Below are 17,327 nucleotides of genomic sequence, written 5' to 3'. Positions count from 1 at the left end.
ATCACACATTCACACTTAACTATCCATTGAATATATATAGAATAAATATTTAATAACAATGTTATCACAATGTTATCAATGTGGTTTTATTATTTTTTATCAGTTATTATTTACTACAATTCTTAGATCACATCACATCATCGTATTATCAATTGTACGGTCCACGGTTTAAGATATTATATATATATATATAATTATTTACATAGACGATAGACCTTATACATTAACCTTATTATTTGTATAAGGCGAAGGTCTATGATTATTTATAACTTTCACTATCAACAAATTTAAATATTAAAAATATGAATACTGAAATGTCTGAAATCCTATTGGAAGATATGTAAGCTTTGAAATAATGGTGTCACTAAAGTATTTAGTCACACTACGGACTAGATGTCAGATGATTTATTTTCATATATTCGGCCATACTAACTACTAAAGAATATTTGTTATAAACAATTTGAACAGTATTATTCAACTTTTCACTTTTCGGGGCCAACATCCTACATACATTATTGAATTTTATTTATTCAATGGATTGCGGATAACGGATATACCATTTACGTCTTAAGTATAGAAATTTCCGGGATTTTCCCGGTTTTTAAAAGTTTCTCCCGTCATCCCGAAAAGGTAGTTATGTATCAGAGTCGGTTATCTATATTATTACAGTAGCGTAGCCAGGATTTTTTTTCGGGGAGGGCTGATCAATTTTTGTGAAGTACAATTTAAGATTTTTGTAGCGATTTTCAACAGACCATTAAAAATTAAAATAATTTTAAATTTTCTTGAAATTTCAGGGAGGAGGTGCAACCTCCTCATCCCTACCCATGGCTACGCCACTGCTATATTACATGAAGCTATGCCTGGTATGAGACTGAGCAATTATAATAATTCAGATAATGATAATTGACGAATATGGAAAGAAATCTGGAGCGAGACTCTTTTCTCCCAAATATTTTAAAACTACTTTACCTTTTCAGTTTTCCCCCAAGAATATTATAGCACTTTTAGACCACATTTTGGGAATCACTTTATTATTTATTTGTGTAAGTTAGTTTTATAAAGCCATTAAGCATTACCCAGGGAGTACCACAAGGAGGCGGCTATTATTATTCTCCAAAAATAGATTGTGTATTTGTAGTATAAATTTTATAAATTTTACATTTGTAAGTATTTGTAATTTATTAGTTTATTATAATATAGTGTTAAAAATATTATAAATTCAAAAAAAAAAAATTTAATATAAAAATGTGGTCAAAAAGTGCTATAATATTCTTGGGCAAAAAGGTAAAGTAGTTTTAAAATATTTGGGCGAAAAGCGAAAGGTAATTTTTGGGGTGAACAGAATCTAGCCCGGAAATCTGCGGGGATTATTAGGTATTGATGGAAATTTCATTAAAATAATTTATCTGAAATGTAAATAATTGTAAAACATACAAATATATACATTTATTATTCTGAAAAATTAATTTTTTATAACATATTATGATATTGTGGTGATTATTAACTTGAAATAATTAATTTTTATATTTAAAAATAGTTATTTTGTCAAAAGTTGCCGAAAACAATAACAACCTTCATTCTACCTACTTTTAATTATTTATAACCATTTATTATTAAAACACATCAGAGACGAAAGCCGTCTCAGACACGGTATCTGTTTTAAGATTAAGCTCACATCAGCACTATTTATTATTTAATATCTATACCATAGCACTACATTTGGGACGAGCATTATTTAACGTGGTACGATTATTAAATAAAATAAATATGGACGGTCATCTCCCGCCAATTATTTCTTGTATGGACAGACTATTTTCTAGTTATTTTATTATTTCCTACTTTACTAGCTATTGAGTAATCCAATTAATTTGTTTCTTGTTTTGTTAAATTCTCCTTCTGTATATCTATAAATAAATATCAAAGTCTAAAACCCAACAACAATAATTATGTACGGATATTATCGATAATTCCAATAGACAAAATAAAAAGTCGCCCAACATTTTATATTGCCGCATTCGTTACGAATACGTGTAGTCGTGTAAAAATAATAAAAATAACATGTTCATCGTAGGACTAGAAAATAAAATAATCTAAACAAATATCGAAAGAATAAATTTATATTGTAAAAAATATATCGATATTTTAAAGCGATTTATTATACATACCGTTCTATAGACAGTGCTCGTCCTTTTAGACGTAAAGAATTCAAGACGATTCCGCGTTAGAAACGGTGCTCGTCTTCAACGGGCTGGCTCAACGTAACAATATAGTAAACATAGACAATTATAATATTATATATATATATAATATTATAAAGTATTTTTTAATTTTCATCGGTGGACTGATGGACAAAAACCAGCAGTATTCAATACATTGCATATGTACCTATGAATAGGTACCAAGAAGGCATGAACTAAGATATCATAGTTCTTGATAGGTACCATGTCACTTTAGAATATAATAAAAGCCACAGTCAAACAGCTGATCGATTTGTTTGAATTTTGCCGGAGGCTCGGCATGATCACAGAACGTGACGAACGTGTTTTAAATTTTAATACGAGTGATGAAGCTGCAAAGGTTAGAGTAGAAACGTTTTTCTAGTAAAAACCATTGAACTACTTACTACTATTGAATTTAGTCCAATGGTAACGACTAGCAATACGCACTTAGTCTTTATCACGTAATTTTCTATGACGACAAAATATTCGTTAGAATTGTCGTGTTGAGGACGGCAATAGAATTTATTAAATTTATAAACTTTTAAAACAATTAATTAACAAAATTATTACGTGACAGGGCGATATCTAGACATCTAGTTTACAGTTTCGGTACAATAGTTTGGCGCCCATACAATTTAATGAAATGCAACCCAACATACAAGGTTTTTTTTTTTATCAAAACTGCCGACTAAAAAGTAAAAACAATCACCCAACTTTACACCTGTAATTAATCAATTATTTTGTAGATGTTGTGACGTCTTGTGCGTCCCTGGTTTCCTAATCACTATTTATTCCCTTATCAATTGTCACATTTATGAATAAATATTAGTTCCATCGAGTGTTGAGTATTGTTAGTCAGAGTTCACTGTGTCTCACGATATAGGAAAAGATAATATCATGATTACTGATAATACCATAATAGTATAATACTTTTAGACGGATCATAATATTGTTATTATACTTCACAGTTCACTCTCCATCTTAAATCAGCTGACTATATTATAGAATAATAATGTGACTTTCGTATTAAGTAATAAGTATTAACTTTTGAGAACTCATCGGTAAACATTAAAGGCCTAACGTAACATCATACATATTTTTTTTGTTTTTTTTTTTTTTATATATATTTAAACTTCAAGTGATTTTATTATCCATAATGTATGCCAATCCTGAAACCCTTAAAGATTTGTGCATTGACTATGTCTGCGACAACATAGAAAAACTTTATATGGCTGAACAAATAAGTGAGACTGACTTACAGCCTTCTGAACCTGAGTATATGTTTATTGACAGAAATGTATACTTGCCAATGGAGGTTTCAGAGGTGTTGTTGACAAAACTTAGTGTACGGAATAAACTTAATGATGAAATATTATCACTATTCAGTAATAAAAATGTCTATTTGAGGTATGTTTATATTTATAAGAAAATATTTTACTTTGTAAGTATAGTTAAACAATTAAGTAGGTATTAATTTATAAATAATTTGTTGATGAACGATAACTGATACTACTTTATAAATAAAGCTTTAATTAAAGTTCATAAATGTATTGAATTTTTTAATATATTAGTACTACTATGCAACTAAATTAATTAATTAATATTTAGTAAAATCTTTCTTTTTTGATAATTAGGTACTAAAATGTTTCAAGATTATTAGTTTAATGGATAATTTTGTTGTATATCATACTCTTGCAGACAATATATTATACTTATAGTATATGCATTTGTTGAGAAAAACTATTAATTGGCATTTATACCTAGGTACATAATAATTAAAGGTTATCGTAATAATTATATTATTCATGTTATGATATACTTAATACCTAGTTAACAAGTTGACTGCCACAGTTTATTCATAGAGCTGTCTTCAAACACCATGAGTATCAAAATAGGTACTCACTGCTTTTATCAAATACATTATTGTATTTTTGGACACATTTTAACATAGCCCATAAGTTATTTTTACATATTTCTTAAAATGTTCTTGTCTTAGTCGCTTCTTGATATCATTTCTTGTTTATTTAACGTTAAAAATGTATTAAATCCAAAAAAATTTGGAAAACTGTATAGTATATATTTTAAAAGTAAAAATATACAATTATTTTAGTTATTTTAAATTAAATTTATTACATAGATAGTATTATTATTATGTAATGAAGATATTATTTATGTTGTAACCATTTTTATATCTTTTAGGAATGTCATACTACCAAAAACAAAAAATTTAACCACAAAAGGACTAAGAACATTAAAAAAGCATAAAATTAAGAAACTAAAAGTTTATGGTTTGGATTGTACAGTAAATGAACTTGTTGGTTCATTAGGTGAATGGACAACACAGAATTTAGAATCATTATGTGTATCAAATAGTTCATTCATTAGTGATTCTTAGTAAGTTCTTGTTAAAAAAAAATTGCTTATTAAATGGCTTTAATGCATGTTTATTTAATAACAATAGATTAATCGATGATATTTTAATAATTTTTAAATAAAATATTATGAAATATAGTAAAGACAAATTTAAGTAGATAATATTTTTTTTGCATTACAAAGTATTATCTATTATTTATTTTATATTTTTTTTCAGTGATTTGAGATTTTGTGTTGCTGTCTCATTATCAAAATTAAAAAACCTTTGTTCACTTGATGTCAGTAATACTGAGTTTAGTACCAACAATTTAATTGCTGTAGTTGAAGATTTGCCTCTTTTGGAGTCATTAGATATTTCTAATACAAAAGTTGACACACTTTTACCATTGGGAAAGAAGAAAAACCAATTAAGAAAATTGAGTGTATACAATTTAAAGGTAAAAACTATAAACAATTTGTTTTTGTAAACATAGTTTAAATAGAAAAAAATAAGTGTTAATCAATAATTTAATAAATATAATAATTTATAACAAGTAAAATAGAATTTACTATAGAATTTAAAACATATATTTATTCATATAATATGTTGGTATATATAATTTTGATAATTATATAATTTATGAAAACCCACTATTGTAATAATTATGTGTATAATATACCTAACCTAGATATTGATTTATTAGATTAAATAATAAAAACATGATTTTTTTTCTCTTTAGGAAGCTACAATGCATTTGATTGCCTTCAGTCCACTTAAAAGTATGACATCGTTGACACATTTAGATTTATCATCTGAAAAATATTCTCACCCGTTTGAGAATTTTAGCTGTGATACACCTTGGTTACAATTTTTGACTGATCCCGATTGGTTACCCAATTTAGTTTCATTGGATATATCTGGTTAGTTTTAACTTATTGTATTGTTGACAATCTTAACTCTCAAGGCTACATCATTAATTTCAATATGAATGACATGAAGTACTTTTGATAAATTACATATTTTTTGTACAAAAAATATTTTAATGATTTCTATTTTAACTTATTTAAAGATTTATTACTTATGTTATATCATGAAAATATAATATATATTATTTGTATATTAAATGCTCATTGTTAAAAATTGAATCAAATTGTTTAGGAAGCGATAATGTTGGTCCAAGAATCATGCAAGATTTTTTAACTACTCATAAAAAACTAAGATTTTTAGGTTTAATGCATATGGATGATTGTGGTTTGGCTATGTTCACTGTCCCGACTCATCCATTATATAATCCAGACTTGGTGGTTAGTATTATTTAAGTACCTATATTATAATATTACATTTATAGTAATAATAAAGTATGATTTAAATAGTTGATTGTTTATTTGTTATTTATATAAACATTTTTTAAATTAATTTCATTTGAATGTTTAGGTTACTGGTGTTGTGACACAAGAGCAATTATTGACCGGTTTAAAGCGTTACACAAAACGTCCAACATATATTCAAAAATGTCTTTACCATTTGTTTAAATGGACTGAAAAATATAACTGCCCTAAAGTTGACATTATCCAAGTAATTTAAATTAAAATAATTAGTAAAGTATTATTTTTAAATATTTTTTTTATTAATAGTTTATGTTTTGTTGTATTAGTTAATTTTAAATGTGATGAACTGTCTTCCTGACAGTTTCCCAGTACAAATGGCAGCAACTGCTTGTCTTTATAATTTAACCAAGAGTGATCTAGCCTTAAACATACATCCTAGTGTTTTGGCTAAAGTAGTAGAAGCAACATTAGATGCCATGGAACGTTTTCCTAATCATAACCAGTTACAGAAAAATACACTATTGACATTATGTAGTGATCGTATACTTCAAGTATGTATATCTTAATTAATTTAACTATATAGTGAAGGTTATATTGGATATTTTTTAAACAAATGCATTTTTAATAACATAGCCACATTTACATAAACTTTTTTCAATTTTTACTTTTACTTATTCATTTAAAATAATATTACAACCAGGGCTTAAATAAAAAAAAAATATATAGTTTTTCCGTTTTCTATTATTTTAACGTTATAACATTTAAATGTTTAATGTTATTGTACGTTCAAACATTATTTGATTTTTTTCGTTTAATGTTATTATGTTTTTAAACGTTATTTTAATTTTTGTTTTCTTAACATTACAACTTATAATTTTTTTCTTCTAAATTATATTATCATTTGTAGTATAATTAATCACACTGTAATGTAAGAACTACAAAACTTATAGAATTTGTTGGCCAGGTTATTAGATTAATTCCAAAATAAAAATTTGAGTACCTAACATTATTAAATTATTTACGTTATAAATACGTTTTTTTGTTTATTGTTAGTTTTTAATTATAATTATAATTATTATGGTATTCATTTTTTTTTCTTTTTTGTTTACTGATTTTGTTTATTATTTTAATTTTTTTCCCCGTTATAACGTTATAAATAATGTTTTGAAGCCCTGATTACAACTTAATTACATATTATATTTATGTAGTGATATTAATACATATTATTATATTGTATTTTGCATTTGAGTATATTATGTTTTTTTAATTTGTTAAAAAAATCAGAGTAGGATATGAAATGATTAGTAGAACAGTATTTTATTTATTACACTGAAAAACATTGAGTCATAAATATCATGTTTAATATGGTATGGTTACATAATTCAATACTTCAGTTGCTAGTAGTGATGGTTAACAATTTTGGTTAGGTGACGATTGGCACCTCTCAGTTGAAAGACATTCAATATTCTTGTTAAAATAATATAATGAAATGAAAATTCATAAATTATTACCCTTCTCTTTGTGTGATTTAATGCTATATAATTTGTAAAATTTAAACAAAATTTCACTGGGTATAATATGTATTTTTGGTGAACATTAGGATGTGAAAATGGATAAGTTCAGGTGTGCAAAATTAGTCTTGGATTCATTACATTTTTTCAATGATATTGTCATGAACCGTATGAGTGTTGCAATCTGCAGTATATTAGGTAAGATTTTACTAATATTTTTATTTTTGGATTAGTAAAGTAATTATTTAGTAATTATTTTTTATCTAAATAATTTATTTAATATTTTATAGCTGCAAAAATTTCTACGTCTGAAACCTCTCAATTAGGATCTAACCCAAGATATATGGCCAAATTGTTATCAATAGTATTTGAAAAACTATCAACTCGAACTGTTGATGTGACTATGAAGTTCACACTTAGTGCACTTTGGAATCTTACGGGTAATAATAATTTAAAAACATTACTAGTTGATATTTATTAGCAATATATTTACTGAATACAGTGGGGTTTTGTTAATCCAAAAGCAATTGGAGAAAGGGGTTGTTTGTATTAATCATGACTTTATTAAAAAACAATTTATTCTGATAATTATATGATTGACAAATGTAATTAACTTATGTAATCATATCTAAATGTTGTACATGTGAAATGTATTATCGTAATTCCATTAATGTATATTATAAGGTGGGTCTATAGGAAAATATATCTCTAAAGGAACTTTACTAACAAGCATAAGTGCCATAAAAACCAACACATTAGTTTTGAGAAAAATGTATGTTTGTATATACTTACAGTATTTCCAAAGATCAATAATTGTGTTTATAGCCTATATTAATGTAATTTTCAGGGGAATTTTTTCAATAAAAAATTTGTAAAATTGGTATACTTATTGAATGTCATATACTCATATCTAACTATTTTTTGGGGGTTACGGTTAGGTTAGGTTTGTTTAGAAGGACAGCAATAGTGGTATGTTAATTATTGTCTTTTATATTTGCTTGTGTTCAGATTAACAAGACTTTACTGAATAGTAAATTTATTATGTATGCTTATTATGAAAATTGTGTTATTTATATTGATAACAAAAGTAAGTGTCTATATGTTTTATATAATATTTTTAATTTCAATTTAAAATAAAGATCAAATTAAATTGTTAATTGAGTAATATTATTTTATTTTTAAGATGAATCCCCTACAACATGCAAAGTTTTCATTGATGAAGGAGGGTTAGCATTATATATGAATATATTAAATACATTTATTGATGACAGTACTGTAGAAACTAAAGTACTTGGTTTAGTAAACAATATTGCTGAAGTACCACATTTGAGAAATATGTTATTCAGTAATGATATTATTCCTACTCTAAGGTTTGTAGACTTAATTTATTTTGTACACATATATCTATAATGGTGCAATTACTAATATACATTATACATAAAATAAATTATTTATTTCAGACGTTTATTACGGTCAGAACAAATTGACGTAAGCTATTTTGCGGCTGGAATAATTGCTCATTTAGCTTGTGAACCTAGTTGGGAAACATTTACTGTGAATAGTAAAGCTGAAGTTTTGGAAGAACTACGATATGCTGTTAAACAATGGGTACCGCCTGAGGGAGAAATGGTTGCATACAGATCTTTCCAGCCTTTTATTGGGCTACTAAAATCAACCAACACACCACAGGTTCAGCTTTGGGCTGCATGGGCAATACTTCATGTTTGTACTAAAAATGGTTTGTATATTTTAAATATATTTTAGTGAATTTGCATAAAAATGTATACAATATATTTGATTTTTTTTTTTTAGCTAAAAAATATTGTGCAATGCTTAATAAAGAAAATGGTGTTGATATTCTTCAACAAATTGCTTTGGATAAAGCAGTCGATCATGAAGTGTGTGAATTATGCTATGGTATATTAGACTTGATGAATGAATTTAGGTAAGCTTAAAAAAAAATCAATTTTTTAATCAATGATATTAAACAATGTATTTAAACTACACATTATGAGTTATTGTACAATGATTATTATTTATTATGTTTATAGGAAAGTTTCTAATCCAGTACAACAAATTGATACATTTTAGTCATTTATCTTACTTGCTATATTCCTTTAAATTAACAATAGTATTTATTTTATTATTTTTCTTGTTATATCTTTAACTATTATTGTGATTTTAATTATTTCTTAATTTTTATTCTTTAAATATTGTAACATTTTCTATTAAAATTGATAAAAAAAAAAAAAACACTGAATTAAAACTTGTTTAATATATTTTACTAGTTATAATATGTATTATATGTATTTATACATAAATTACTGAAATTAGTACCCAGAATGAATTTGACCATTCGGGCCTTCAGATTTACTAAATATCTATCTAAAAATCATATCTGAAAAAAATATCTATGCTTTTATCGATACTTACTTTATACTTCTAATATTTCAGCAATCTAATAAATCTGTAAAACTTTTGGGGTTATTTCTTTAATTTTTAAAATTATGAATGTATAATATTAAGAAATTTAAAAGTTCACTTTGAAACATATTTTTTCAAGTAGGTAACTGTTATTTAATGTATTTAAATCTTGAGCTTAAAAAAAACTTTCAGTATTTAGTAATCTATTAAATATCATAATTATGATTCCATTATCAATTAGTTTTAATATGAATAGGATTCTTTAATATGATATAATAATCAGACAATTGAATACAATCTATAAAGTAAGCTGAATAATTGAAATTAGAATTTTATTAAATCAATGAACCAATTTTATTCAAAGTGTTTTTTAAAATGTCAAGGTTGAAAAGTAAAAATTCTTATTTAGGATCAGTTTAAATACCATAAAATGTATTCCAATGTGTCTTATTAATTTTATGAGCTAATTATGTATTTTTATTGTGTAAAAACACAGTAAATAACAATTTAAAATTTATAAAAATACTATTATAATTTCAAAAATAATAGATTTTTATCTGTTCTAATTTAAATAATATTCAAATATTGCACCTAGTAACAATATAATAATATTCAATTTAAAAAAAATGAAGATAGATGGTATATTTTTAAATGATTTCTGACTTCAAGTTTTTATTAACTCAATGAATTTAGTGTCTTACATCGATTAAAACATCTAAAAACAAATTTGTTTTATAATATACACTGTTTAATATACCAGTACTTGTGACAAATATATTTTTAGTAATATAGTACTTATATTTTTTTGTAATTTAAAATTTTTACAATATATTTGAGTAAAAAATAACTAGGTTTTTCAAATTTTTTATTCATTGAATTAAATTGTATGTGAAGTATAAAACTAACTTCAGAACAGTTAATATTCTTAAATCATATCTATAGTTAAAATTGACAATTATTATTTTTTTATAAACCATTAACTCCATGATTTTAATAGTAGTTAAGTCATTATCAATAATACATACTTTGTATTTAATATTATTATTATAGTTTGGTTCTCATAATATTTTAAAATACCAAGATTGAGATTATATTATAGTCATCTCATCATAAATAATAGTTTTTAATCAGACGAGAATGTTGAGTAACTGATATTGTTTAATTATACATACCAAAAATGTTGTGATAGTAGTTCACTTTTTAATAAATAGTAAAAAAAGTATAATCTGATTTTTTAAAGTTATTAAATATATTTAAAACTAGATTAAAAACTCAATTTTCACTTATTTATAATTTTAAATAATAAATTCCAAAAATAACTAATTCATCTGTTTTTAATCGCAATTTATTAATTATAACTTTTATATTTATATATATATATATATAAATATATATATCTATATGTATATAGCTATACATTGCACTATCTGAGGCCTGAGCACATAAATAATACAATCCTCATTAAAATGCAAGCAATTGTTTAATATTAATATGTTTATTTGTTAGACAGTCTTAGAATGAGGACTCAAATTTTTAATCATTTCGATCTCTATAATATTAATTAATTATTATAATAAATGTATTAAAGTATTTTAAGCAGTATTTTTTTATATTATTTGTATTGGGTTATACATGTTAATAATGCAAAATTAAAATATAATTTTCTCATCTTAATAATATTATTCATTGCATCATAATACATACAAATATGAATATGGACATTAAACCTAGTTGAAATTCATAGTTATAATGTTAAACTATCAAAAATATCCTATATTTTTATGTAACCTATCGTTAGTTGAATCTTATTAAGTAATAATAAATATTATATTTAATTTGAAATTGTAATACAATAATTATATTGTATTTTGATATGTGTTTTATTTATTACAAAAACATTTAATAATGATTTAATATAATTATGGTAAGGAATATTTGTCGCAGTATAGTCTATTTTTGGTAATTTTCCCCTGGATTTAATTAATGTATTAATATTATTTCAATAAAGTTATATAACCTCTTAAAGTTTTTTAGTACTTATAAACACAAATCATTGAGATTTGATAAGTAAACAATTATTTAAATATTTTTTAAACATTTACATGCCAGACTTTTGTATACAAAGCCTTTTACTACTTATATTCATTTTTTTTAACTTTAATTCAGATTATATTTTCTAAGATACGAAACTTTGAAGCTAGAATGTAGTACTAAATATTTTTTAATTTATCTAGTAACTAATATTTAAAAATTTAAATTTTATTTATGATATTGAATTTAATAATTCATTACATATTTACAAATAGTAATAAAAATATATTTTTTTTATGTTAATACTTAATTTTCTTTATTTAATTGAATTATTGATTATCTGCCTACAGTTAATATATCTAATACCATCAATATTTTGCCTAATAACTTATTAATGTAACTATTCATTTTTTTCTTTACCTATTACCCAACCTACTTATTTGCAACTGAATGGAATTATGATTATATGTAATTATAACAATGGCAAAGGAAATCCATAAACAATCATATTCATTGTTATTTTCTTAGTTTCCTTAAGATAAGTTCAGTATTAGGCAAACTGTAAACATACAATAACAATAGGTATTGATAGTTGTATATTAAAAATTATAATAATTATATTAGTATTTGAATGTTTACTGTTTATATAAATAACATTTAATTTTTGATTGTACAGTGTTTTTATTTTGTTGAAATATATGTATATTATAAAATGAATATATTTATTACTGGGTACCTATGCATAGCATATACCTGTGTATAGAAATTAACTTTAAGATTATTTTTTGATTTATGTGAATCATTAGGAAAATTGAATTGTATCATCATCATATGTTTTATGTGTATTATATTTGTAAAATAAAATTATTTTGTCAATGTGAAGTATGATTTATTTAATAATACAGATTATTATGGCAACAAACTGATAATTTAATTATTTGACTTCTCTATGCAAAACTGCTGTCACTCAATAACTGACCTAAATTGCAGGTATAACAAATTTATTATAATAATATTAATAATATGCTATATAAATATATAACTATACCTACTAATTTACTATATTATAATATAATAGGTATATAGGTATTATTATTTTTCTTAATACTTATGAGTTATGACTTTTACGAAGTTAGTGTGTCAATATTTCGGTACCTATCAAATTCTTATGATAGGTATTCAATAAGTAGTCTAAATTATAAATATTATGATGTGTCAGTACTAACTCAAACAATAACTGAACCTCTAAATATATCATTATAAGAATTTAATAATCATTGCAAAATTATAATATATAATTAAATAATAAATAGTTGTTAGTACAAGAAAACTAGTTAAAAAAAATGAATCGTATGTTTGAATTAATAATGATATTAATATATTAATATTTGTTATGCTTGACCTTAAGAAGTAGGTTATACTCTTAGATGTTATAGTTATTCATAAGTTCTATTTTATCGATTACCGGTTATTTAACAACATACAATACAAAGTAGGTATTCTGTAGTAACCTATCGAATATGAATATATTATGATAATGAATTACCTAGGTCAGGCGCGTACACAAAAAAAAATTTCGGGGGAGGGGGGTTTACAAAATTTAGCAGTACAAATTGTGTCATAACATAATAAAACAATTTTTTCCTCGTTACTCGAAATTATTTCCGGGGGAGGGGGGTTGACCCCCCCCCCTGTATACGTGCCTCTGACCTAGGTACTAGATCTATACACTTTGTCTAGATATAAGGAATAATAATTTAATTAAATTACCTCTCATTATTTTTATTCTTAATATAGATTTTAATATATTATTAATTTGTATATCAACTTATGAATTATTTTGAATATTTCATGTATCACTTGAAAATATCAATCGTATCTTCATTGATAAAATTCCCTCTAAGTAAGGAACATATATATGAGCTTTCCGTATACCTATTACCTACCAGCTACCTACCACTGATTGAGAACTTGAGAATAGTGGGTCCAGACTTCTACATAGTTGGTTATAGTGATCATATTATAACTATTTTTTTTTACATTTATAGCTGAAAATATATGGTCATAAATTATGTGATGTATAGTGTATACATATATATATAAATTAAATTTAAACATTATCTTATTTTAGATTAATAAAAGTCGTAAAAAAGTACAATTTGGTAAATAGGTAATTCACATAGCAGGGGTTTGTTGGCTTACGAAAAATAATTAAATTTTTTTGATTATGGTTGCCATTGGTTACAGAAAATAAATTAGTTACTATAATTGGATATCATTTTAGACCTGTAGATACTTAAATTTTATATTTTATTAAAACTACTCACATTAATGTTTGAAAATATGTGTATTTTACATTTACTGGATTTAAAAATATGATAAATCCAATGTTGATATTTAATTTATCACGGTCAATGGACAACGAGGTGCAGGATCAACTATAATTAATAAATATTGGTATCTACTTATTACTTATATAAAATTAGATGCCTAAAACGAAAGACTCTTATTATATGCAAATCCACATTTTTTAACGTATTTTCATAAACTGTTTTTCAATAGATTCAGCAATATCCGTAGTATCATAGGTTAATTTTTATTTCAACACATTAAATTTAATGTCGAACATAGTTGATTCACGAAAAACTATAATTGATTTATTCATGCAACTGGTTACAGAAAATAAAATAGTTATTACTTATTACGATTAGATATAATTTTAAATTTGTATTTTATGTTTGGAAAACAACTAAAATAATCCTCTTAAAAATGTACGCAGTTAACATTTAACGGAAATAGAAATTTAAGATTTAAGATCATTATATATTTGGCGGTAACTGGAAAGTATTGGACTAAGAGTACCTACCTTTATCCCTCTAGTTCTATAATATAAATTAAGTAATTTACAATCTATTACCTATACTATATATTGTCTATCGAATAGTAAATAAATTAGATTAAGAATTTCAAGCTCTTAGTATTATCTATTAGATGATTAAATCTCAGACAATGATAATTTTTCCAGTTGTAAAACGTACTTAATTCATACATATAAGTGTATGTCTATTAACGTGTAAAATTTAAATATAATTAAATTAATTATATTAATATATATTATGTAATTCATAAATATGTGTCTATGGTCTATCTACAAAAGGGTTGGCATTTCCAGAATTTTTCTCTGATTTATGTATTTTTTACATTTAAGCACAACTATACGGTTTTATATCATTTGTAATTTCAAAATGTATTATAAAATTCTACTTTAGTACCTACTACAGGGTAATTTATAATTAATCATTATAGGTACAGCTAATATTTTTATCAGAAAAAAAGAGTGATTTTGTTCAGAGTAAGCTTATATGAGTATAAAACCTAATTAACCTATATGTAAGATGTATATATATATTATTCAACTACTAATGAAAACTTTTAAAATAGTTTTTAGATCTGAGAAGAATGAGAAAAAAATCTATGTAAGTCATATCATACTATAATCAATTGATACTTAATTTTTTTTATTTTTAAGCAATATAAATTCTTTTTTAAATTGAAATTCAGCAAAATAAACTTGAATGTTTAAATTAAATAAATTATTATTTAACTTTATGATGCATAGTATAATTTGTTTTCACAGTTTCTGGTCGATTCACGAGTTCCCACACATTCCCGGAAGTTTGATCTTAATCTGAGGGACAGATTTTTAACTAAGCAGACATCCAGATGTATTAATAAGTATTAAAATGATTGATGCACATTGTACATACATAATAATACAGGAAATATAGGTAGTAGTTATAGGTAACTAATTATAATATCATCTACAACTTACGAGTATCTACTACCTACCTACTATCTATATATAGGTACATTGGTTACTCGTATATTATGCAGCTATATGCAACATACAGTATTATTTATCTGTAAGATTTACATCTGTATATCTACTAACTTACATCTTACTATAACTCAACTATACGTGTACACTTATAGAATATTGATTATCTATATTATAATATATCATATAGATACATATTAATATTAAACATTAAATTATTATAATATATATATATATAATATATTTGATTATGAACACCATGGTTTTCGTATTAAAACTATTGCATGCGTTGTTAGTTTATTAACTATTATTATATTTTTCAAATTTAATTATAAGTCTATAACAGTAAACTAGAAACGTGAATATGTAGGTTACAATATAAAGAAATTAGTAGGTGGGTAGGTACCTCTAGCATTATCTAGCTATCTAGCAATTATGTAGACTGATAACTGCTAAATACGCAAATTCGTGAATTATTAATATGGGCGTTGTTTCGTAGATAAACATTATGGTGGTATTCATTAAAAATAACAAATTGTAAAAAGAAAACCATATGAACAAATTAATTGGTATGCAATGACGGTGCAAAACGTCCGATATCAATATAGGTACATCATACCTAACGTATATAATATTATGTAAGCATTATTCTAAAATATTCAAGTAGTTATATCGTTGGTTGTGTAGTCAAACATAGAGATTTACTATTATATCTAATAATATTATGGTCTACGCGGTAGCATGGTTTAATTGGCAGTGTTGAATGTTGACGCAATACGACTAGCGATAGTTGCTTGCGGTGGTGTACTGGTGTTTTGTAGCACCCCTAATTCAATTTTAAAGCACCCCATTTGGTTAGTTTTAAAATGTAAACGTTGGAAAATTTATTATTTTTTACCTGAAATTATTATCACTATTTTTAATTTTAACAATCGTAAATTTTATGTATACCCAATTGAAAACAGTACTTACCTACGTATAAACTCTTAAAATCTATAATTATTAAACCATCCATATATATATAAATACTATATTATTATAGATTTTTTGGATTGTATAATTTATTTATACAATTATAATATAAATAATGCAAATTATATATTATTAAAAGGAATTAATAATACAATGTTTTTATTAAGTCTAATAGTAATATTAGTATCACTAATATGAGATACTAATATATCATTATTATATTGAGTAGAGTAATTATTTATTACCTATTATTAATATAGGGATGTATCTATATTCTATGTTTTCAAAATATTTATAATAAGTATTAAGTAAATCATTGATAAATATGCTGGTTGATTTTTGAGATTGTACCTATAATATCTATTTATCTAACTTAGCGAGAATATTAAATATTTATTTAATGAAATTTAAAAAATATATTTTTTTATTTTTATGATATTAATTGGGTAGGTACTATTATTAGTTACTGTAGTATAGGTACTCTGAAAAATGGTAAATATATTTCTTATAAATGAAAATAATAAGATCTGGATCCAGTTTATATGTAGATAAGATCGTAGGTATATACATATTATATTTATATACATCATTTATATATCACAGCCCAGTTTATACATCAAATTTTTGGTAGGTACAGAAAACACATCT

General features: G+C 24.2%; 1 protein-coding gene across 1 annotated transcript; it reads left to right on the top strand.

The window, feature by feature from the left end:
* The first annotated feature begins 3,051 nt into the window (after positions 1–3,051).
* LOC132917195 (protein zyg-11 homolog B-like) lies at positions 3,052–12,751 on the top strand. The gene is made up of 13 exons (XM_060977813.1): positions 3,052–3,629; positions 4,422–4,616; positions 4,813–5,032; positions 5,315–5,495; positions 5,734–5,879; positions 6,010–6,150; positions 6,230–6,454; positions 7,504–7,612; positions 7,705–7,854; positions 8,598–8,784; positions 8,875–9,152; positions 9,227–9,359; positions 9,466–12,751. Exons 1-13 carry the CDS (start codon positions 3,379–3,381, stop codon positions 9,503–9,505), a joined length of 2,256 nt encoding a protein of 751 aa, XP_060833796.1. The 5' UTR covers positions 3,052–3,378; the 3' UTR covers positions 9,506–12,751.
* Positions 12,752–17,327: the final 4,576 nt, after the last annotated feature.

Source organism: Rhopalosiphum padi, chromosome 1, assembly GCF_020882245.1.
Source record: "Rhopalosiphum padi isolate XX-2018 chromosome 1, ASM2088224v1, whole genome shotgun sequence".
Classification (NCBI taxonomy): domain Eukaryota; kingdom Metazoa; phylum Arthropoda; class Insecta; order Hemiptera; family Aphididae; genus Rhopalosiphum; species Rhopalosiphum padi.
This window is presented reverse-complemented; position numbering and strand designations above follow the sequence as displayed.

Bases quoted from the DNA above. Each gene is read 5' to 3' on its own strand.
- LOC132917195 (XM_060977813.1), top strand. From the start codon at position 3,379: ATGTATGCCAATCCTGAAACCCTTAAAGATTTGTGCATTGACTATGTC. The intron at 5,033-5,314 runs GTAAAAACTATA...TTTTCTCTTTAG, and splicing joins TGAGTGTATACAATTTAAAG to GAAGCTACAATGCATTTGAT. The intron at 7,613-7,704 runs GTAAGATTTTAC...AATATTTTATAG, and splicing joins TGCAATCTGCAGTATATTAG to CTGCAAAAATTTCTACGTCT.